This window comes from Sorex fumeus, unplaced genomic scaffold (assembly GCF_029834395.1).
Source record: "Sorex fumeus unplaced genomic scaffold, SorFum_2.1 ptg000095l, whole genome shotgun sequence".
NCBI lineage: Eukaryota > Metazoa > Chordata > Mammalia > Eulipotyphla > Soricidae > Sorex > Sorex fumeus.
Window position 1 is genome coordinate 5,074,496 of NW_026606152.1, and position 21,420 is coordinate 5,095,915.

A 21,420-nucleotide genomic window follows, 5' to 3' on the forward strand; every position below is an offset into this window, starting at 1 on the left:
GCTCTGTGAAAAATCTGTGACTGTTTTTGAAGTCCTCCATTCCACTTGTAATTTCAAATTAATAACTTCTTACTGCTGTAATTTCATACGTTTTATTCTGCCCCTTAGGAAAAAAAAAGAGGTATTTACTTCAAATTTCGTACATTGATTTCAGTTGGTCTCATTCCACGTTACAATTACAGCTTTCCCGTCCACAGGGTGAAGCTTACGGGTTGTGGTTGTGCGTTAATAAAGCTACTGTTTTTAATTTAAAAGACAAGCTCCTTTTAGGGCAGTGTGTGAGGCACTGGGACGCTTTTCTGAAATGCTTATTTCATGAGGCTCCAGGTCGCCTCTTGGTTATCTCCTGCTAGCCAGTGTCTTTGTCTGGCCCTGCATGGCCTCAAGGGGAATCTGTCCTGTGTCCCCTGGGGCTGAGCCTGGGGCCTTGGTGGCTGCCTGGGGGGTTACTGCTGTCTCTCACTCTCCACAGCCCCTGGGAGGGGGCAGTTGCCTTCTGTTCTTCCTATGTCTGCCTCACCTGCCGTCTCTCCCTCTGTGGTGAAGCGTCGCCATCATGTTTGACTCTGGCCTCTGTCGTGCAGGGCACGTCCCTTCCAGTACCCGGCGTGCTGCATGCATGCCCACGAGTGGCGCTTTCCCGAGACTGCCCCCGACGTGAGCCAGTCGGTCGCTCAGAATCGGCGAGCTAGCGCCACACGGCCGTTCCCTGGGGGAGCTCTTGGGACCTGGATTCTGGATTGAGCCCGTGACATGGCCCACAAGCACACGACTTCCTGTGGCCTCCTTGGCCTCCTCTCTGGTCAAGCAGCATGCACGGCCAGCCCATGAGCAAGGATCTGCCCAGGGCCACTCGCGTCTCGCTGGACCTGTTACCTGGGGTCTGTCTGTACAGAGTCACTGCAGTTCTCTTTGCCTTTTTTGAAGTTTCTTCTAAGTAGTTTCCTCCAGAGAAAAATTATTCAGAGAAGGGAAAGATCCAAATGTGTGAGACTCCCTAAAAATATGTTATGGAATTTGTCTGGTGACCAAGTGCTGGTGCAACTGCAGCCAGAATTTTTCCCCTTTCCTATGAAAGGGTGACGAGAAGCAACTTCCCGGGCCTCGGTCGCAGGGGCTTCCCTGCTGCAGGGAGACTGGAGAAGCGCCCCTTGCCTGGCGTAGCGGCTCCTGGTGCCTTGGTGTGGCTCGGCCCCCAGGTCCAGCCAGGCCACTGTAGGCATCGGGGCACGCGCCTCTTCGGCAGCACAAGCCCTTGAGCGTGTCGGGGCGAGGGACAGGTCGAGAGCAAGGGTGAGCTGCTGTCTGTCCAGCTGGGCAGGTCGCTGAGTGCCAGGCGCAGTGTTTGGCCTTCCTGTGCCTCTTGTCCTCGGGGTAAACTGGGGAGGAGAATGCACTGGTACAAGAACTGATGGAACTCTGGGTGTGAGGGGGATGCTGCCTTACCTCGAGACGTTGAGTTCAGTCATCAACGTAAAGGTCATTGGCTGTTTTAGGACCCTCCCTAACTAATTTGGTATTTTTCCTCCCATTCTACACCCCCTTCCCGCCCCCTGCTCTTTATCCACTAGTGGTGCTTTATAAATCAAATTAGAAGTCCGTGTGGTACTGTCCACTTATCTGAGGAATTCAGCCTGTGACAGTAATATCAGAAGTGGTATCCCCTAAACCCATCCCAGGAGCCCTTCTTTGTCGATAGAGCTGGGCCAGCGTGTGTGCGCCCTGTCACCAGGATGCACGTGTGTGTCCCCTGTCACTGGGACCCTGCAGGGATGTCTCAGTGCCCCCGTGAGCCTGCTCTGCCTTTGGCTGTGCACTCTGCTGGGCTCTCAGTGCCCAGGACCCCTGCCCCACCCCTTTCTGCACATGGATCGTGCCCATGCAGGCCTGTGCTAGGCAACTCAGGGACTCTCAGCTGGCTCCTCCTGGACATGGTCCGCTGGCTGCGGGGGCCTGGGCTGCAGGCCGGGATAGCAGCAAGGCCTCTCCGTGGTCTGCGGGACTTGTTGGAGGGGTACAGTGGGCAGCTGAGCATGGCAGCCTGAGGAGACCCTCCCGGCTCACAGCCAGCGGCCAGGAGCTGTGGGCGTGGGCTCCTGGCACCAAGATGGGCAGCACCTGCATGGCAGCGGCAGCAGTTGGGGCGCCTGGGGCTCCGCTGGGCCTCCCGGGGCGCGTTGTCTGCGGGCCCTGCTGGGCCTCGTGGGCCAAAGTGTACACAAGCCCTGCTGCCTTTGCCTTCTTTCTCTCGGGACTGCAGAGAAACCCACCGGCAGGAAGAAATTTTGTGTTTGAGTCTCTTTGACAAGGATCTTGATAAAGGTCCAATTATTTAAGGAAATGTAATTCAAGTCTAGGATAAAAATGGCATAATCGGAGGTCATAGATGTTCTTTCTCGATTACCATTACAGGATTTCCGACGCACATGGATTCAGAGCAGTGTGTGTGTGTGTGTGTGTGTGTGCCTGTGTGGTCAGCATATGTGCACGTAACCTGTTGGTGTGAGTGGGCCTGTGTGTGTACCTGTGTGTACCTGAGCATGTGGCCTCAGTGTGTATGTGTGGCCTGTGTGTGTACACGTGTGGCCTATGCACATGTGTGTGGCCTGTGCATGTATGTGTGTATGTGTCTGTGTGGCCTTTGTGTGTGTGGCCTGTGTATGTGTGCATGTGACCTGTGCATGTATGTGTGCATGTGTGTGTGTCTGTGTGGCCTGTGCATGTGCTTGTGGCCTGTGTGTGTGCGTGTGGCCTGTGCATGTGTGCGTGTGTGTGGCTCCCACTGTGCTGTGTTCTGTCTCTCAATCCGTCTTCTCTCCCTCCACGTCTTCCCTCGGGTGCTCGGGGGAAGCTCCTTAAATGAAAACCCGTGACAGTTGACCCAGCAATGTCGCCTCGCCTGAAGGTGGATGCCAGTGTTCTTCTGGTTTAAGGTGGACGCGGGTTCTCTCCGCAGCAAAGGCACGAGTGGTGGGGCAGGGAGACGCTGCCCTGTCTTCTGTGGGCACATTCGTCCGGCAGCTCACAGGACCCTCCTCCCGGCCCGCGTGCCCTGCCCTGCCCCCTGCACTGCCCCTTGGCTGACATGGACCCTCTCCCCCTCATGTCCCCTCACCGTGAGGAAACTGAGGCAGACATCAGCCCCACCACTCAGCGGCAGCCACGCTGCAGCTCACCCGGTGCCTGAATGCCAGGTCTCATGTCTCTTCCTGAGCTGCTCCGTGCCCACCTGCCAGGACAGCTGCCCCCACAGAGCCATGGGGATCCTGTAGAGACCCCTTGCCCGCTCCTGCATGCCTGGGCGTGGGTCCTGCAGAGACTCCCTTACCCACTCCCAAGGGCCCTCCCCTTTACGGCCTGAGTGCAGGGCGTCGACAGGGCGAGCAGCATCTGCCATTAGCATGCCCCACTTTGTGGTTGAGCCCTGCCCGGTGGCTGTGAAGAGGGGCACGAGGCGGGCGCCGGGCCAAACCTGGTCCTGTCAGACACATCCTGGGCCAGGTGGAGCGGCCGAGTCACCTCCAAGTGCAGCTGGGAGGGGTGTGGAGCAGCGCTGGGAACCCCACTCGCTCCTGGGGACGCATGTACCAATGGGGAGGCACCTGACCGGGCATCTGCACCCCTGCCCGTCTCGGCAGCCCTTGGCCCCCACAGAGCCCTGGGTCACTGGGTGATGGGCACGCGGGGCATGGGTGACTGGGTTTTTGCCTCATTGTGGGCATGGGGACCCTCAGGTGCCCTCAGGAAGGGGATGTTGAAGCAGAGGATGCAGGGCCTCCGCTGCTGTCCCCCTACCCAGGAGGGGGACGTGGTCACTCTCCTGCACGCCCAGTAGAAGGGCCGTGGGCAGCAGGCAGGGTGCTTACCTCGTCCACCAGGTCCCCGGAGCACCACCAGTTGTATGTACTGGTGTCTGTAGTGTATCTCCCTAGCGCAGAGCCAGGAGTTTCCCTGAGCACTGTCGGGTGTGATCCAAAACAAGCAAGAAAGGAACTAGAAGATTGTCTTTCCAGCAAACTCACCGTGGACACCTCTTGGAGGCCACATGCACGCCGCGGTGGTTTCTGGCAGCCGGGACGTTTCTGTGGGTACCTTGGAGGAGCTGGAGTGTCCGCATTGGGCTGCTCTCGTCCCAGGCCTGGGGTTGCCAGGGAAGGTGGGGTCTGCCGAAGTGCTTCACATGCTCATTTCCTCCAACCCGCACCAGACTCCCAGCTCTCTCCCCTTCCTGGCAACAAGCTAAAACACAGACAGCCCCCAGATAGCGGGGTTGGCTTGATTTCGCCCCCGTGGGGGCCAGCAAGGTGAATGTCGGCACAGTGGAGGCGTCTTCCTCTGATCGTCTCCCACCCGTTCTGCACCTCGCGCCGAGCCCAGATGCCTTTCTTCTCACTCCTTCTCTGTAGCCTGTGGAATGGGCTGGGGAGATGGTGGCTTCCCAGAGGAGGGAGGCCTGCACCCCGGTGTCGGACAGCCCTTCCACCCCCTGGAGACTGTGAAAGCAGAAACATTTGTAGTCGGGACGTCGTGTCTAGAGCACCGCGATATTTGCTTTAGGACGGTCATTAATGTCTGCCCCTGGTTTCTGCACTCAGCCCTGAACCTCTTTTTGGTCATTTTTTCACAAAAGTCCAAATGGGTGGCTTTTCAAAAGCATAATGGAAACAGAATGTGGCTTAACTTTTACAATTATTCATTATGCAGAGAAAAACCTGAAGCTGTACAATTTAAATCTCATGAAATTGAATTAAATTCGGTAGTACAGAGATTTCATCAAAACTTGAATTTCATAAGCCTTGAAAGCGTTGACGTTTTAAAAATGTCTCAGGCGTTTGCTGCTTTAGCCAGCAACCTGCAGACGCTGGGAGACTCAAGACTAGAAGGGATGCTGAGGAGAGGGGTGAGGAGGAGAGGGGCAAGCAGGAGAGGAGCTGGGGGGAGGAGGGGGCGAGCAGGAGGGGGCCAGGTGGGCCCCACTGCCGCTGTCTGCCGGGCAGTCCCTGAGGACTGGCTGGCCGAGGCGCCTTGTGCTGGGCCCTGCTTCTGCTTGTGGCGTGAGGGGTCTCGGCCCCGGGCTGGGGGACCCTGGGCTGGAGGGGCGATGGCTGGGCGCGATTTCCTCCTCTTTTCTCCCCTTCCTGCACTCTCTCCCCCGGGCCTCCACGATCTGCCGAGGCGGTTCTGGACTTGGAGTTTCACTTTCTTTTCTCCTCCAAGTTCTTCTGCAGATGCATGCCTGGAGCAAATCCTTCCTGACAAAGTCTTTCGCTCTCTACCCACACAAACACAAATGAGTCCATTAACCATGTTTGATTAATTAATCACAAAGAGTGCCACCTTGACTTCAAGCAATTCTACTCTGGGGAAAGGTTTTTCTGTTCAAAAGAAGGTCTTTATTTCTAAGAGCATGTTCTGATTTTAATTAAATAAAGAGCATTTTATGCAATTTTTTCCCTAAAGCTTAAGATTAATTTCTATGGTAACTAGGGATGTAAATCTCTCGATTGCTTTAAAACAAAGATTTTTGTTCAGGAGAGAGTTGACAGCTCCCTTTAAGAGAAGCTATTACTTAATTTTACTTTCCTAAGTTTAAACACATAAAAATATTTGTAATGATACCCCAAAGTCATCATAAAAATGTAAAATAATTGTACTCTAAAATATCTCAAATTATAGGAAATGGACCTCATTTTTAAAAATGAACTGAGATCCGTGGCTGGGGAGTGCTGGGATGAGACAGCGCGCAGCACCAGGGTCTCTTCTCAAGAGACCGTTTAAGATGTGAAAAAAGAAAGAAAATGGGGAGGGGGACGGCCCTTTTCTCTGGCCATCATACAGACTTCGAGACGTGCTGGTCTTGGGGAGCTGTGTGCCCACCGTTCCCCTGCTGGAGGCGCATTGAGTCCACGTCACGTCTTGCCGGAGGTCAGTCTCCTCCTGCCCTGGACAGCTGGAGCGTGGTCACTCTCGGCTGTTCTGGAATTGTGTTAAAGTCTGGCCCGCTCCGAGGCCCTTCATTCCCCGGTGGACCTGTATCTGGCTGCTGGCTGTCCCAGCTGCCTTGCCCACCCGGAGCAGCCCCCGGGCCCTGCCCCGCTGCCCACGCTTGACAGGAGGGGGCTGCGGCAGGGAGGGTGACATCCAGCCCTGCCCGGCTCCCAGCGCGGCTGCCGGAATGCGAGCGCGGCCCCGCCGGGTGGACTCAGTTGTCCAGGAATGCGCTCATTACAGGAGTTTATGTTTCCAAGGCAGAGCGGGCCGGCAGAACAACATGCCCCCCCTTTTTAGTTGTGTTTTTGTTTTAAGAGACAAGAAAATGAAGTTGCAGGCATAGATTGAAAGTGCTGTTAGCTGAACGGCAGAAGTAAACACGGATTATTGCAAATGTACATTTGGACTGATTCACTTTCATCTTTCAAGCGAAACATTTCCCACAGTTTTTGTGGGTTTTGATTTAAGTCGGGAAAACTTTGGGAGTTTGTGTCAAAGTATAAATAAGTTTGGGAAAGCTCATGATTAGAGTTTGATAATAAACATGAAAAAGCAAATTGGGAAACTCTATTAAAGTCAGATGGAACATTTAATAATGTTTTTCTCCAAAAACTCATTTTTCAGAGAGTGGAATGGTGATTTACATGGATGTGGAACAAAGACTGACTGTAATTGGAAATTAGGCTTCAATAGAAATTCTTCAACATAGATGAATTTTTTTTTCAAACCTTAGCGATTGTTAATAGGCATCCCTAAAATTCCCCTTTCCAATTATGGATACAGAAATTACATATGTATTTATAGATTCCATTTAAAAAGTACAAACTTGCCAGTTACCAGGAAATTACTTTCTTTTCTTTTTTGTTTCTTTTCCTCTCTCTCTAACAAAATAAGCATTAAGTTTTAGCATACAGGAGATTCTTAATTCTTCGGGCCAGAAAAAATTATTCTTTGAGTATAGAAATAGATCATGCGACAGAATATAAAAATTAAAATAACAAAGACCTTAATCTGAACATTTTTAAATCTCTCTATTTTGACATTGCCTATCAGTGTAAAAAGATTATCACTTTACCACTTTGAAATTACAGTCTTATCAGCCGTTGGTCAGACACAAATACTGTGGTGTTTTCAGAGGATTTATTGAACGGTGACTTTCCTTTCCTTTCTTCCTTATACCACTGTTTTTCCTAAAGGCTTAAATGTTTAGGGGGGCAGCTGGTGTTACATTTTGATGACAGTTTTATTGGTCCCAAATTTATATTTGATCTTGACTGAAATTCACTGTTATCAGAAAGAAAATTTTTGTCTGCCTGGTATTCCAAACGCTTTCAATGACCTGAGAAACTGTTCAAAGGGACGTAAGTAGTACATTCTCATTTGACTTTTGAAGTTTTCAAACTCAGTTCCGAATTTGAGATTCAACACTTTTAATGTCTAAGTCCGTGTATCTTAATGGTAGATTCGAAAGATAAAATTCGATTCTCCCAACCCAGAACTATAGAGCATCGTTTTTCTAGTTTGGTCCACACAATTTTCTGACGGGTGTTGTAATCAGAGTGAATTATTTTATGCTACTTTAAACACTTAGGAAACAGTCTTTGTATCAATCTAGCCCTCGTCTTATAAAACGTAGCAGTTAGTAATTTGATGTCATTTCTTTAAATCCTAGAAACCACTGCATTTTACATTTTTATCTTTCCAAGCAAAAAAGGGGTGTGAGAATATTTTGTAACTTGTTCCTTGAAATAATACTTTCCGCATGTGTGTGTACAACTTTAAGTCTCAAACCTCTTTACTCTGAAGAAGACCACTCTGAGGGGAGGGCGCCACGTTGGGGGTGGGGGTCGGCCCTGGTGGCCCCCCAGGGCCGCCGCATGCCCGCTGCCCTCCGTGCTCTGTCCTGTGGGGGCGAGTCCGTTTACGTTGCCGCCGATCCCTTCTCAGCCTCTCGGGTGGAACTGCTTGTCGGTCCCTTGCTCTCGGCTTCCTTCAAGAGAAAAGGAGATTTGAGGCAGGGAAGGCGTGTGGACGACGGTGCGGCTGGAAGGCCCCAGCAAGCCGCGCTTCCCGCGTCCCGCACCGGCCACCAGCGGCCAAGCCCCCTCTGTGAGGGAACCACTCCATGCGGCGATTAGAGGTAGCCAGGCTGGCCAGCCGCAGCCCGGCCACCCCCTCCTCTTGTTTAGATATTACTTGCTCTTTTGAGGTTCACATTACAGGAGCAATTGATCTGCATGACCTGTCTTAAGAACTTCAGCTTTGCAGTGGAAACTGGAACCAAATGTGTATCCTCCAGAGACAAATCACGGTCAGCCAGGCAGGCCCCGTCGTCGGACGCGGGCACCGCACTGGGGGCCGCGCGGCGGGCAGCACCACCTAGTGGGCGGACCGTGCCAGGCCCAGTCCGCGGCTGTGGTCGGCCTGTTTCTTTTGCGATCTCTCACTTCTTTCCTTTGTCACAATTTTTCCCCTGTTAGAGTTTACATTGTCATTTAAAAGTCAAGGTCAGGGGCTGGAGAGGTAGTAGCAGGTGAAGGTGCTTGCCTGGCACTGCCAGGGTCCTCTGGGCAAAGAAACAGCAGGAGTCCCGGCGCATTGCCAGGTGGCCCAAACCCTCCACCCCGAGGCCACACACTGTACCTCAGCACATGTCTGTACACACTGCGCCCCAGCACACGCCTGTACACACATTGTACCCCAGCACATGCCTATATACACTTATTCCAGCACACGCCTGTACACACTGTACCCCAACACATGCCCACACTGTACTCCAGCGCACGCCTGTACATAAACACTATAACCCAGCACACACGGTCACACACTGCAAGTCAGCACACGCCTGTGCACATATTGTACTCTGGCACACGTGTCGTACACACATGCACATGCCCTGTACCCATGACACGTGTGTACACACTGCTCCAGTACGTGCTTGTAGACACGCTCTTAGCAGCACTTGCACACTGTGCCCCAGCACACATGTGTACACTGTATGACCATGTTCTGAGGCCTGTGGCCTGCGGCGGGGCGGGGAGTGGCGCTTGGCCTGGGTGGCCGTCTGGGCGCTCCTTGGCAGGCTGGGGTCGCACCTGCAGAGCTCGTGGTCCCGCAGCGCTCTGCCCTGTCTCCGTACCTGGATTGTGCTGGGGACTGGTCATGGCCAGGAGAGCAAGGTGCCCGTGGACCGTCCCCTTCAGCTGGGAAGGATGCCGCTCGTGGCCGCGGTGGGACCCGAGGCACCCGGATGGCCTGTGTTCCAGGGAAGCCGCAGGTGTGGCCCATGGACGACAGACTGAGAGGGGCCCTGTGGCCCGGGGTCGCTCCAGGCCGGGCCCACACCTGAGCCCTGGAATGTGTCTCCAGCCCTGCCGGGAGTTGCCTGCAGCCGAGGCAAGGCCCTTGCCCTGTAGTGCCCAGGGCGATTCCGCCAGATGACCTCTGTCCCAGAGGCCGGGACACACTGACTCATCCGCCCCCGTGTTCCAGATGCCAGTGGCGTCGGGCTTCATGGGCCGCTGGCCGCCAGCGGGGTCGTCCAGCCTTCGGAGTTGCTGTCTCCTCTCCCGCAGTCCAGGCACAGGCGTGTGCCGCATCCCTGTGCCGTCCCCCAGGGCCTGCCGAGGAGGAGCCGGCGCCACGTGCCCTCACACCCACAGGCCGTGTCTTCCGCAGAGCGTTGGGCTCCGGAAGCTTCCGACTCCTCGGGGAGATCCCCCGGCCCTCCCTGTCCCATGCGTCTCTGTCTGTCCTCCTGACGCTTCTTGAGGCTGTGTCCATCTGTGTGCGTGCTCCAGCACATCCACCCCGGGCCCAGCCATAATTACACGTTAGGTCAAAGGTTGTGGCAGCCGAGCACCGCCCCCGAGTGGAAGTTTGCCGAGACAGGGAGGGTCGGTCCAGCAGAACGTGGCAGGGGCGCGCGGGCTCTGACTGGGGCGTCGGTTCCTCAGGATGAGTGACCAGCCCAGCCTGGGGGTGAGCAGGGGCAGTTTCCAGGTGCCCGGAGGTGTTCTCATGGGGAGAATGGACAGGGCTGACGAATGGGGGTGGGGTGGGGGGCCCGAAGGCCTTTGGCTCAAACTGACTGTCCACTGTTTCAGGAAGAAACTACTCTGTGTCCCCCTCCACTGCCCTGAAGCCTGCCCTCAGTAAGGTAACGAAAGACACCCCAGCAGTCCCCATGCTCCTGCCCCACTGTCCAGCGTCCCAGTTTTGGGTGCAGTGTTGCCCTCCTGCAGAGGACCTGGGGAACGTTGAGGGAGTTTCCGTGGTCGCTGCTTTGGGGCACCAGTGGACATGCAGTGGATGGGGCCTCTGCTGGAACCTGGGGCAAGCTGGGCACCAGAGCAGTGGGAGGTGGAGAGAGGTTAGTGGGCAGCTCTGGGCAGGACCTACTGACCTGACATCAAGGCTGAGACGGCTCCCGGGAGAAAGGGACCAATCCTGCATCCTGAGGACGATGGTGCTGGGGGCCAGCAGTGGGGGTGGCCCGGGGCCTCGAAAGGGGGTACTGGCCCAGCGCACACTGCCCAGAGGAGAGAGCTAGAGAGGCCCGGCCCTTGGTTCGTCACCTCCTCTCTGGTGCCGTGGCTTTGGGGTTGCTGTGCCCCAGAGGCGGTGGCGGTGATGGATTTGGCCGAGGGAGTGACTCGCAGCGAGTATGCTCGGTCCCAGGAAGTGCTCCCCGGCTTGGCAGCAGTTGGCAAGCGCTGGACGGCCAGGTTGGTTCTGGCTGAACTGCAGGCCGCCTGCAATGGAGAGGAGAGAACAACGAATGACCCAGGACCCGCCCTCCCATTGCGGCTGTCGGGAACAATGCAGAACACGCCCGGCACTGTGTGGTCAGCCTCCGGGGGTCGGCTGCCTGCAGTTGGACCCTCTGCCCACCGCTCTTGCTGGGCACAGCACCCCAGTCTGAAGCAGGTGCGCAGGGTCATTCATGACACCCACCCCCGGAAAAGCAGTGCACTCTCTATGAGCCTCCAGCCCGACCCTGGAACCCAGGACAACAAACCCAGGACCACCTGGGGTTGTTTTAAGGCGTTGACAGCTCCCTGAAGCCACTAGCCTGCTGCTGCCATCTGGTGGCCACTCTGGGGCTTGCACCCACCTGTTGATGCTTGAAGTGGATAAAAATCAGTTCCTCGGCTGAGTAGGGAGGGCACTGGCCTTGCACACGGCTGACCCTGGCTCAGTCCCCACATCACGTATGGTTCTGTGAGCACTGCCAAGAGTGACCCCTAACTTCAGGACCAGGAGCAAGCCCTGAGCGCTGCCTGTGTAGCAGGAGGGAGGGAGAGAGGGAGGGAGGGAGGGAGGGAGCCGATCCTTCATTGTCAGGACAAGAGCTGTTTGTCAGAGGCACCTTCTCCCATGGAGGCAACAGCACTGAGGAGACGGGATTGGAAGAAGGGGTTGACTTGAACCCTGACCCCAGCAGAATGGGGGTGTGTAGAGAACCGGGGAGTGAGGACTTAGCCTTGGTCCTGGGGTGCCAGGGACCAGCAGTCGCTGAGATTTAAAAAAATAAAGTAGAGGCGGGAAAAAAAAATAAAATAAAGTAGACTCTGGCAGGGGAGGAAGGGGAAGCCGGGAAGGCACAGCTGGGGCCATTGACCCTCCGCCCCGACCGCCCCCTCTGCGCATTCTGGGCCCTCAGGTGTTTGACTCAGGCCCAGACAGTGCACGACCCTGGTCTGATTCCCATCCCCGCACGGTCTCCTGTGCCCTGCTGGGCAGCCCAGCCGCGAGACCTGCCTGTCCCCAGTACCACAGGGCTGGGCAGCGTTGTGTCCTTGGACCTTGGCACTGGAATGATGCCCCTCCGCATTTATGACGCCCACCCCAGGTTGTGCCCAGGTGGCACAGGGTGGTCGGGGACGCCCCTGTGTTTGCGGACCTGTGTTGGGAGCCCGAGCCATGCAGAGGACGGGGCAGACCCCTCCCTGGTGTCCACTGTCACTGTCGGCCCTGCAGGACAGTGCACGCAGGTGGGGGTGTGTGCTGTGCCCATGTCCTGCTGGGCCTTCCGGGGACCGGGGCCTGCCGCAGTGTCCCAGGCTACCCTAGGTGCCAGCCTCCCCGCTCGGCCCCTCCACACCAGGCGCTTCTCCTGCCTCCGTCCCCACCCAAGGAAGTGAGCAAAGGCCTGGGGGAGGGGGGCTGGTGCCAGGCCAGGCCACCCCGCACCTCCTCCGGCCAAGTGACTGGCGTCTCCCTTCTCTCCTGGGCACTGGCTACTCGGCCTGGACGTGCCCTGCCTTGAAACGCTCTCAGACCCCGCTCGTGGCCTTCAGGTGAGGCCTGTTGAACATCGTCTGTTAAGGTGTTGGTGGCTTGGGGGCCCCTCTGGTGCTGGGCCCGGGGGTCAGTTGCCCTGTAGTGGGCACATCTGCCAGTCCCGGGCGTTGGCGTAGAACCACGCTGTGCTGTGGGCAGGTGGCCGGGGTCGTGAAGTGGCCGCCTCTTCGAGAGCAGGAATGCCCGGTGTTGTGAGCAAGCCGCCCTCTGAGAAGTGAATCCATCTTCTAGAGGTCTGTTGTGTCTGCACAGAGCCAGGCCCTGGCCGTGCTGAGAGTGGAAATTTCTGGAACCATGTTCAGAGCTGCCTGTTGCTCCTGCCCAGTCACGGGTATTGGGTGGGCAGCAGAAGTTGGCCCCTGGGTGGGTTCCTGTGCACGCACACCTGTTGTGGAGAGACGCTGACCAGACCACAGCTGAGGTGCCCGGCCAGTGCCGCTGAACTGAGCATGCATCTCCCGGAGAGGCGGCGTCTGAGGACGGGGAGGCCCGGGGCATGCAGGGGAGTGGACGTCAGCGTCTGCCTGGGCCAGCAGAGGGGCGGGCCCGGGGCACCCCCAGGCCGGGGAGGAGTGGTCAGCAGGGCCCTTGAGCCGGGTCTGGGGGCTGAGCAGGACACGTCTTTGGTTTCCGGTCCACCTCTCGGCGCGTGCTGATATCGGGGTGGGGGCTCGGGGGTCAGTTCCAGATTCGCACGGAGCCTCCAGCAGCCTGCCAGGGACTCACAGGGGCCTTGGGCGGGTGAGAGGGTGAGCACATGCCAGGGACCTGCCACCCCGCCCTCCCCAGCCGTGTCCGTACACTCGCCTCTCCCCTCTGCCTCCTGCCCTGCGCAGACCAGGACCCAGAGCCGCTCACCCTGTCTCCCTGGGGAGAGGGGCGCCTCTGCCTGTGTGTCTGTCCGCAGCCGGGGAGGGGCCTTCCCCGAGGGAGTGTCCAGGCTGCCCCCACACTGGTCCCAGCTGGGCCCTGGTGTCTCAGGGTCCGTTCTGGGTGTGACTGGCCGTGTTCCCTCCTTGTAGATCTCGCACATTGGCAAGCTTCGGGACTTTCTCCTGGAGCACCGGAAGGATTACATCAATGCCTACAGGTGAGCACACCTGGGCCGCGTCGGGCTCTGGGGCTCCTCACATCTGCTCTACCCTCCTCCGGCTTCCCACCCTCACTGGGTGCCCCTTGCCCTGCCTCACCCCCCCCCCGCCCCGCCTCCTTTCCCCCAGGGCCGTTTATGTGCCTGGGCACCTCAGCACAAGCATTTGCTCCTAACAAACCAGAAGTTTTAAACGAGGTATCTTTCTGTTTCCTGGTTTACTTTTTCAATCAGGCAGAACTTGGGGGGGGGGGCTCGAAGAGCAAGCGAATGGGGTACTGAGGTGGGTGGGTGGGCGAGGTGCTGGTTCAAGGAGGGCAGAGGCTTGAACAAGCCGAAAACAGAGGTTTCTAAAAATCATTGTGGCCCCCCTTCAGCTGGCCCATATGGGGTGCAACCCACTTTTCAAGAGGAGCAAGGGTGACTTCATACAGATTCTTTCGCCAAGAATGATTGTCCCCGAGTGGGTGTGAGTCAGCTCTGCTGTCTGATGGGAAGCGGGGGTCTATCTGGTCTCACTCCTTTCTGCCTGATGAGAAGGGGTCTTTCTCCTTCCTGTCTCATGGGACGTGGTCTTTCACCTTCGGAGATTCCCCCACGCATCTGAAACGCCTCGGTTTCCCTCTGGGTGAAGATGCCCACTAGGTGGTGCTGCACCCACGGCAAATGACCCCTTGGGATGCGTCTTTGTCCCCAGCCCTGGCTTTAGTCCCCGACAGCTACTTTCGGGATTTCATGGAAACCCCCGGGGAATGTCCGCAGCCAGTGCCGGCCCCCACCTGCAGGTGAGGGCAGGCTGGCTGGGCGCCATGAGAGGAGGCTCATCAGATGGGTCTGACGCGAGACCCCGGCTGTGTGGCCCTTTGTCCCGCAAAGGGCGGGAGCGCCCCGGGGCTTGCCTGCAGGTTCACTAGCTCGCCCCCCCTGAGCTGCAGCTGTCCCAGGCCGGGCGGAACCAAGCTGGGTCACACAGGCTGGGCTGGGCTGGGCTGGGCCTCTGCCCTTGGTGCCTGGGACAGTGACCTGAGAGCAGAAGGAGTGTCGTGGTGTTTCCCTTCCCTGGCCTTGACACGGCAGGTAAATGTGCATCGTTCTCCCAAGTCCCAGAGGTGAGGCAGAGTCACTGGGTTCCGTGTAGCCACGGCTGGAGAAGCCCGGGATGTCTTTTAGTTGGCAGGAGCGTGGGGACACCTGGTACTCAGGGCCAACTCCTGGCGGGCTCGGGACCGTACGGGCTTCTGGGGGTTGAAACCCGAGTTGGCTGTGTGAGGGGTCGGCACGCTGCCCCGCCTCCCCCCACCCCGCTGTCCTGTGTCTCTGGCCACGCAGCCAGAGAAGTTCCTCAGAGCATCAGCCTTGAGGGTTCGAAGCGGGTGTGTTTGCTTCCCTCCCCCAAAGGACACGGGGCTGATCGGGCTCAGTCAGGGTCTCGTGCCATGAGGAAGATGAGACGTGGGGTCGGTGACCGTGGGTCGGGGCTTGTGATGGGGCTTTCTGCTCAGTGCGGGCCTCATCAGGACAGCCAGCCCGAGGGACATATCAGAGTGGCCGCCGTCAGCAGCCTGTCTGTCTTGACTCTTGTCAGCCACGTCCTGTCCGAGCACGGGAAGATGACGGACACGGAGCGAGACCAGATAGACCAGGACGCGCAGACCTTCATGCAGACCTGCTCAGAGGCCATCCAGCAGCTGAGGACACAAGGTCGGGCCCCGCCCTGCCCCCCCCAAGGGCCAGGCTCCCCCTGGTGGCGTGCAGCAGCCTCTCCAGAGCCGGGTCTTGCCTGGGCAGCTGGACATCAAGTGGATGGCCCAGAGCAGAGTGCTGGAGCGGCCTTCACACATGCCCGGGGCCTCCAGGAGCAGCTGGAGAGAGAGAGTGTATGTGTGTGTGCGTGTGCGTGTGTGTATATGTGCATCTGCGTACACTTGTGAGCACACACACGTGCGCACAAGTGTGTGCGTGTGCATGGAGGCATATTCATGCGTGTATTCTTTGTGGTGCTTTGGGGTGGGATGGGTGCCACTTGGATGTGTCTGGAGAGGGTGTGAGCGTGTGAGGAAGCCCTCCCAAGCAGAGGCAGGCTCGGGCACCACGTGGCTCAGCCACGTGCCCAGGGGGACGGCACCAGCAGGCCGGCTCTCACGCCACTTTCACACTGAAGGGCTCAGCAAGCTGGTCACGTTTTTACCAAGGCGGGTGGACAGCACTAAGACCAGCAGGCATAGCCCTGTCTGGGACACTCCTGGCCTCTCAGGTCACCACTGGAAAGGAGGGAGAGAGAAGGGGAGGGAGGGAGGGCGGTGGGGGAGGGGGAGGGAGGGACGGAGAGAGAGAGAGAGAGAGAGAACGCTCAGGGTCTCGCACATGCCAGGCAGGCGCCCACCACTGCACTGTGCCCACAGCCCTGCTGGATGTTCCTGTTACGCGCGTGCACAAACACAGTGCTTCCACTGTCAGCGTTTCCTAAATCTCCCATTAGGAGGGCCCTCGCCTTAGCACCCACATCCCTCCGAGTGCAGGGCCCACCGGCATCCCTCCCTGAGGACAGCCACATCCCCCTGAGACAGCCTGACCCGCACCCTTGCCTTGCAGCCCACAAGGAGACGCACTCGCAGCAGGTGAGGGAACACCGCAGCGCCGTGCTGGACTTCGTGGAAGATTACCTCAAGAGTGCGTCCCTTCCCCTCTGTCCGTGGGGCGGCTCCCGCTGGCCGGGGCGTTGGGGCAGCCTCTGCCTGCCAGGCGTCCTGACGCGCTGTCCCCCGTGTCGTCGCAGGAGTGTGCAAGCTCTACTCGGAGCAGAGGGCCATCCGGGTGAAGCGCGTGGTGGACAAGAAGAGGCTGTGAGTGCCTGCGGGCTGGGCCCTGGGCACTGCTCCTTCCCTCTCCCCTCCCAGGGCGTCCGCTGCCCCTCCCACATGGCGTGTCCAGCGCGGTGGGCGCTGTGACCGTGCCCTCCTCCCATGCCCAGCACTGTGGGGTACCTGGGCTCCTCACGACCCTGTACCGCCCTCAGCCAGTGGCCCATCCGCTCCCAGGGCCCCCCAGTTCTCGCCCCAGCCCTGGGCACCTCTGTAGGCCTCCTTTCCCAGAGAGCATTCCAGACTGCTGCGTGTTTGTGACTGGCTGGAGGGTTCTCGGGGGCCAACCACGGGGCTCCTGTCCTGGCACACCCCAGGACTGTCCGGCCGCCTCGCCGATCCCTGGTGAGAGCTGAGGGAGCACGGCAGGGGCCCAGCCACACGTGACCAGCTGTGGATTGAGGGACTACACCATCTGGCTGAGTGCTGATGTCCCTGGGGAGGGGACACCCCTGATGACACAGGCTCGACTGTGGGGATGGTCTGGGGGGGTTGCCGTACTCACAGCCCAGAGACGTGATGCGCCCAGGGCAACTTGGCAGAGGCACCTGCCCGGCCGCCCTCCCCCAGGGTACTGGCCAGACAGGGTCACTGCACCGGACGCCGCAAGGGCAGCAGCCGGGGAGACAGCCCCGCCCTTGCTGGCTCTCTCCACCTCCCCCATACCAGATGTGGGTTGTCTGTTTCCCCTCTGCTGATGCCCTGCCACACCTGAGGCGTCCAGTCTCCCGGCCCCGTGTCCATGCATCCCAGCAGTGCCGGGTCTCGACCACCCCAGGCCCTACTCCTGCTCCATCCTCTGCTCCCTGCGCTGCCTCTGCAGAGGGGCAGCCTGACTGGGCCACTTTGCTGGGGGGGGGGGGGTGCAGCGCGCTGAGTCTCGGGGTGTGCGGCTCGTGACCCCTTGCTGTGACAGTGTGGGTCCCGCGCATCTCGCCCCACGGATGCTGCTGCTGCGCTCTGTGCTCGCACTGATGGGGGTCATCTGGTGCCCTGGTGGTCCCCACGCACCCACCCGCAGCCCTGGCCGGCCCCTTTGCTGGCACCTAGAAGCCAGCGTGCCTTGGCGCACTCTCAGCAGGCACACTCCAGCACTGGTCTCCATCCGCGGTCACCCGGCAGGAAGCCCCGGTCCAGCGTGTGCAGGGCAGGGTGAGGGCCCCACCTGGGTCCCCTGTGCAGAGAGCCTGCCTCCTGGCATACCCCAGCTTCCTGGCTGGCCAGAGTGGGGCACATCGGGCAGGGGATTGGTGAAGCAGTGGGTGGAGGCCTCCAGCCTTGCAATAGGGCCAGCTGGCCTGGTCAGGAGCCCCTCTGTCTGCAGAGGAGGTCTTAGGGGTGCGGGAGTCTGGGGCCGCCACTGATGTCCAGCCGATTCTCTGTCTTAGGTCCAGGCTGGAACCGGAGCCAAATGCAAAGACACGGGAGAGCGCGTCCTCTGAGTCAGTGTCCCTGAGCCCCTCCAAGGACCCTGACGAGAAGGCTGTGGTGGGGGAAGGCCCAGCGAGCCCGGGTAAGCTGCCCTCCCGCCCTTGCCCCTTGCCCGCGGCTCTGACCACCACAGCTCATGGCACAGCTCTGCCCAGGTCGTGCCCTCCCCAGCTTGCTTCTCGGGTGGACGCGTAAGACAGGGAGCAGGAAGGCTAGAGGTTGGCCAGAGGGGGGCTCGTGGACAGGTCAGGGGTGGCGGAGGGGCCTGGGTCGTGAGCAGCTTGGCCGATGCTGGTAGGTGGTGGAAGGGAGCAGGCCCGAGGGGATGGAGGGACGGTGAGAGAAGGTGCATGGGTGAGCGGAGGTAGGGAGGAGTGGGTGGACAGCGAGCTGCTGGAGGGTGGGTGGAGGGTCGAGGATCACCCGAGTTGGCCTGAACAGCAGGTCTGCCTGTGGCTGGCAGTGAGAGGCGGGGGCAGGGCTGAGGGGACAGGACATGGAGACTTCTTGGGGTGGGGCGGGCAGGGCCAGCTCAGCGGGTGCTGCCCCACTCCCCCTGGGTCCCCAAGCGCCGCTGAGAGAGACTTCAGGACAGGAGTCCCGTGCACCCATTGGGTGTGGCCTAGACACAAGAGAAATCGTGTTTTGGGGGGTGCTTCCAGGCAGTGCTCAGGCACTCCAGGGCCACCAGGCTCAACGTCAGGCCCGCACTAGCCTGTGCTGGGGCCCCAGGGCCACCCCCACCAATTCAGGGGACTGCAAGGCCGGGATCTCACTTGCGGATCCAACGTGTGCTCCCGCCCGGGGGTGGTGCTCCCAACCCCACACGTGTGCTCCCATCCGGGGATCTCACTTCTGGCTCACACGTGTGCTCCTGCCCATGGATAGGGCTCCCGGACCCTCACACATGCTCCCGCCCAGCGATGATGCTCCCACCCGGGGATAGTGCTCCCAGTCCCACATGCGTGCTCCCGCCTGGGGATCTTGCTTCTGACCCACATGTGTGCTCCTACTCCGGGATCTCGCTCCTGGCCTACATGTGTGCTCCTACCCAGGGGTAGTGCTCCCTGCTCCACATGCGTGCTCCTGCCTGGGGATCTCGCTCCAGGCCTACACGTGTGCTCCTACCTGGGAATTTTGCTCCCAGCCCACGTGCGTTTTACCCGGGGATAGTGCTCCCGCTTGCAAGTGTGTCCCCAACCCCCCAAAACTGCTACTTTCAAACTCGTAGCATGTAGTGGGAGGGCTGAGTATGTTTCCACGTGGCCCTGAGTGCCGACCACACTTGCACCCTGTTTTCCCTGCACCTGGAGCAGGCGTGCTCCTGTCCCACCAGCTTCAAGCTGGGGACTTGGGGACTTGGGGCTTCTGCCTGGCAGTGGGCTGTGCTCAGCTACAGGAGAACCCGCAAGGTGAGTAGAAAGGCCATGGCGGGTCTGTTTGGCGTTGGCACCCTGCTGCCATGCTCAAAGGCCCAGGCGTGGGGAGCCAGACCCCAGCATGTGGGGGGACAGGGACACTGGGGAGGGATTGGTGTTGAGACGCTGTGCGGGGCACGTGACAAAACATGGGCGTGAGGTACACACAGACACACACAGACAAATAGGTGCACACAGGCACGCACAGACAAACAGGCACACACAGGCACACAGGCAGAGACACAGGCACACACACAGACATACACACAAGCATTCGGGAGGAACAAGTGGCTGAGCGTGAGCATGCCCCCAGACACTCACCGGTGCAGAGCTGGGAGATTCGGTTCCAGCTCCGTGTGTGTGTGTGTGTGTGTGTGTGTGTGTGTGTTTGTGCGCGCACGCGCGCATGCACACGCATGCACACTCCCACCCACACCTCAAAACTACCTCTTCCAAAACGAATAGCTTTCCTTGTTTCTTTTTAAACAGAAAAGCTTCCAGCTGAAGCTCAGCCTGAGTTGGGGACGTGGGCCGATGGCAGGGCTGAAGACGAACTGTCCCCAGAAGAAATCCAGATGGTAACCCCGCTCTCTGCCGCCTCTGCTCTCTTCCCTTGGCCTCCGATTCCTAGCTCGCTCGCGTCCCCTCTTCAGTTTGGAGCAGCAATTCAGGGCGAGATTGCCCTGAAGTGGCCTTACTGACCATGCCTACTCACCCCCGCACGTCCTGTCCTCTGCTTTCGACCCAGGCGACAGTCCTGGACATGGGGGGCAGTTGGGGGTGCTGCATGGGGCTGCTGAGACCCCAATGGTGGTCCCATTTCTTCCAGTTCGAGCAGGAGAACCAGCGCCTTGTGGGAGAGATGAACAGCCTCTTTGACGAAGTGAGGTCAGTGTGCAGGCTGGCCAGGCGCCTGGCCTGTTTGGGTGGGGCTGGACCCATCTGCACTCCCCACCAGGCTGCAGGACTGGCGAGCAGTGTGTGCAAGGCAGGGGCGTGACTTCCTGTGCCCCCTCCCTGCCTGAAGCTGCCCCTCCCTTCTGCCCCCGTCTGGGCACCCCCACATCCCAGCTGACATGGATCTTTCCCCAAAGGCAAATCGAAGGGAAGGTGGTGGAGATCTCCAGGCTGCAGGAGATGTTCACTGAGAAGGTTCTGCAGCAGGTGAGGGGCTGGTGCCCGCCGGGCCAGCGAGACTGAGCCTCTGGGGGCCACTGGCCGAGGGGAGGGACCCCAGGCCGACGCAGGGCGCAGCCCAGGCTCCGAGGGCTGTCCATCTGCCCATCTGCGCCCCTCTCCCACAGGAAGCCGAGATTGACAGCATCCACCAGCTGGTGGTCGGGGCCACAGAGAACATCAAAGAGGGCAACGAGGACATCCGTGAGGTAGGTGCAGCAGCCCGGCCCCTCCCCTTCACCCTCTGGACTGTGGGAGCCACTCTGAGACCAGGAGTCCCGGGGCCCAGAGCAGCCCCTCTCCGAGCCCCTCGCTGAGCCTGCACTCCGCCCCCAGGCCATCAAGAACAATGCTGGCTTCCGTGTGTGGGTCCTCTTCTTCCTCGTCATGTGCTCCTTCTCGCTGCTCTTCCTCGACTGGTACGACAGCTAGAGCCACAGGACGGTGCCCGGGGACAGTGCAGTGGCACCTCCAGGTGCTGGCCCGCCTGCGTGTGGCCGAGGGACCCTTGGGGCTGGAGGCAGCTCCCAGCCCTGCCTGCAGGCGCAGCAGGCGTCCAGGGGACAGTTGTGGGCGCCATCCTCCCCCCTCCAGTGGGGACATGCAGGGCTGGGCGAGGAGCCCCTGACCGGCCTCTCCTGGAACCACTGCCCTGACTCTGCCTCAGTCCCCGCCCAGGCTTGGAGCAGCCCCTGGAAGGGGCCTGGGAGGCCGCGAGCTACGGACACTCGTGAGCAGGCACCGGCGATTAATAAAGTCCTCATGCCAGCACTGAGCGTGGCGTGGCTTTGTGGGGGAGCAGCACGAGCACGGTGGGTCCCCATCCCGGCTTTCTGTGCCCCAAACCATGGTCCACAAGGTCACAGGGGTCTCACCCAGACCCCAGCTCACGGCATCTCACACGAGTCATTCGTTTATTTTTCATCTACTGAGAACAGTGAGACCTGGGACAGACCCCCCCGGAAACAACACATTCAAATGACATGAAGAGATGCGAGCGCCTGACCCGCCACGTGAGGCAGGAGAGGGGTCGCGGGAGCTGCAGCCGCCTCCCCAGCCCCCCCAAGCAGGACTCCAAACCAGCCAGCTGAGAACGGGGAACCGACTCCTAACAGGAATGGCGGGGCCCCTCCCCTCCCACCCTCCC

At 59.3% G+C, this 21,420-nt stretch overlaps 1 protein-coding gene across 1 annotated transcript in view; it reads left to right on the forward strand.

Moving 5' to 3' along the window:
• STX18 (syntaxin 18) overlaps positions 1–21,014 on the forward strand; it is a 51,620-nt gene extending 30,606 nt beyond the window's left edge. The window contains exons 2-11 of the mRNA XM_056132923.1: positions 13,320–13,387; positions 14,973–15,088; positions 15,980–16,057; positions 16,164–16,230; positions 17,637–17,761; positions 19,587–19,675; positions 19,927–19,985; positions 20,192–20,261; positions 20,402–20,482; positions 20,610–21,014. Of these exons, the coding sequence (XP_055988898.1) occupies positions 13,320–13,387; positions 14,973–15,088; positions 15,980–16,057; positions 16,164–16,230; positions 17,637–17,761; positions 19,587–19,675; positions 19,927–19,985; positions 20,192–20,261; positions 20,402–20,482; positions 20,610–20,705 (849 nt within the window). The 3' untranslated portion in view covers positions 20,706–21,014. The remainder of the gene's footprint in view (positions 1–13,319; positions 13,388–14,972; positions 15,089–15,979; positions 16,058–16,163; positions 16,231–17,636; positions 17,762–19,586; positions 19,676–19,926; positions 19,986–20,191; positions 20,262–20,401; positions 20,483–20,609) is intronic.
• The last annotated feature ends 406 nt before the right edge of the window (positions 21,015–21,420 follow it).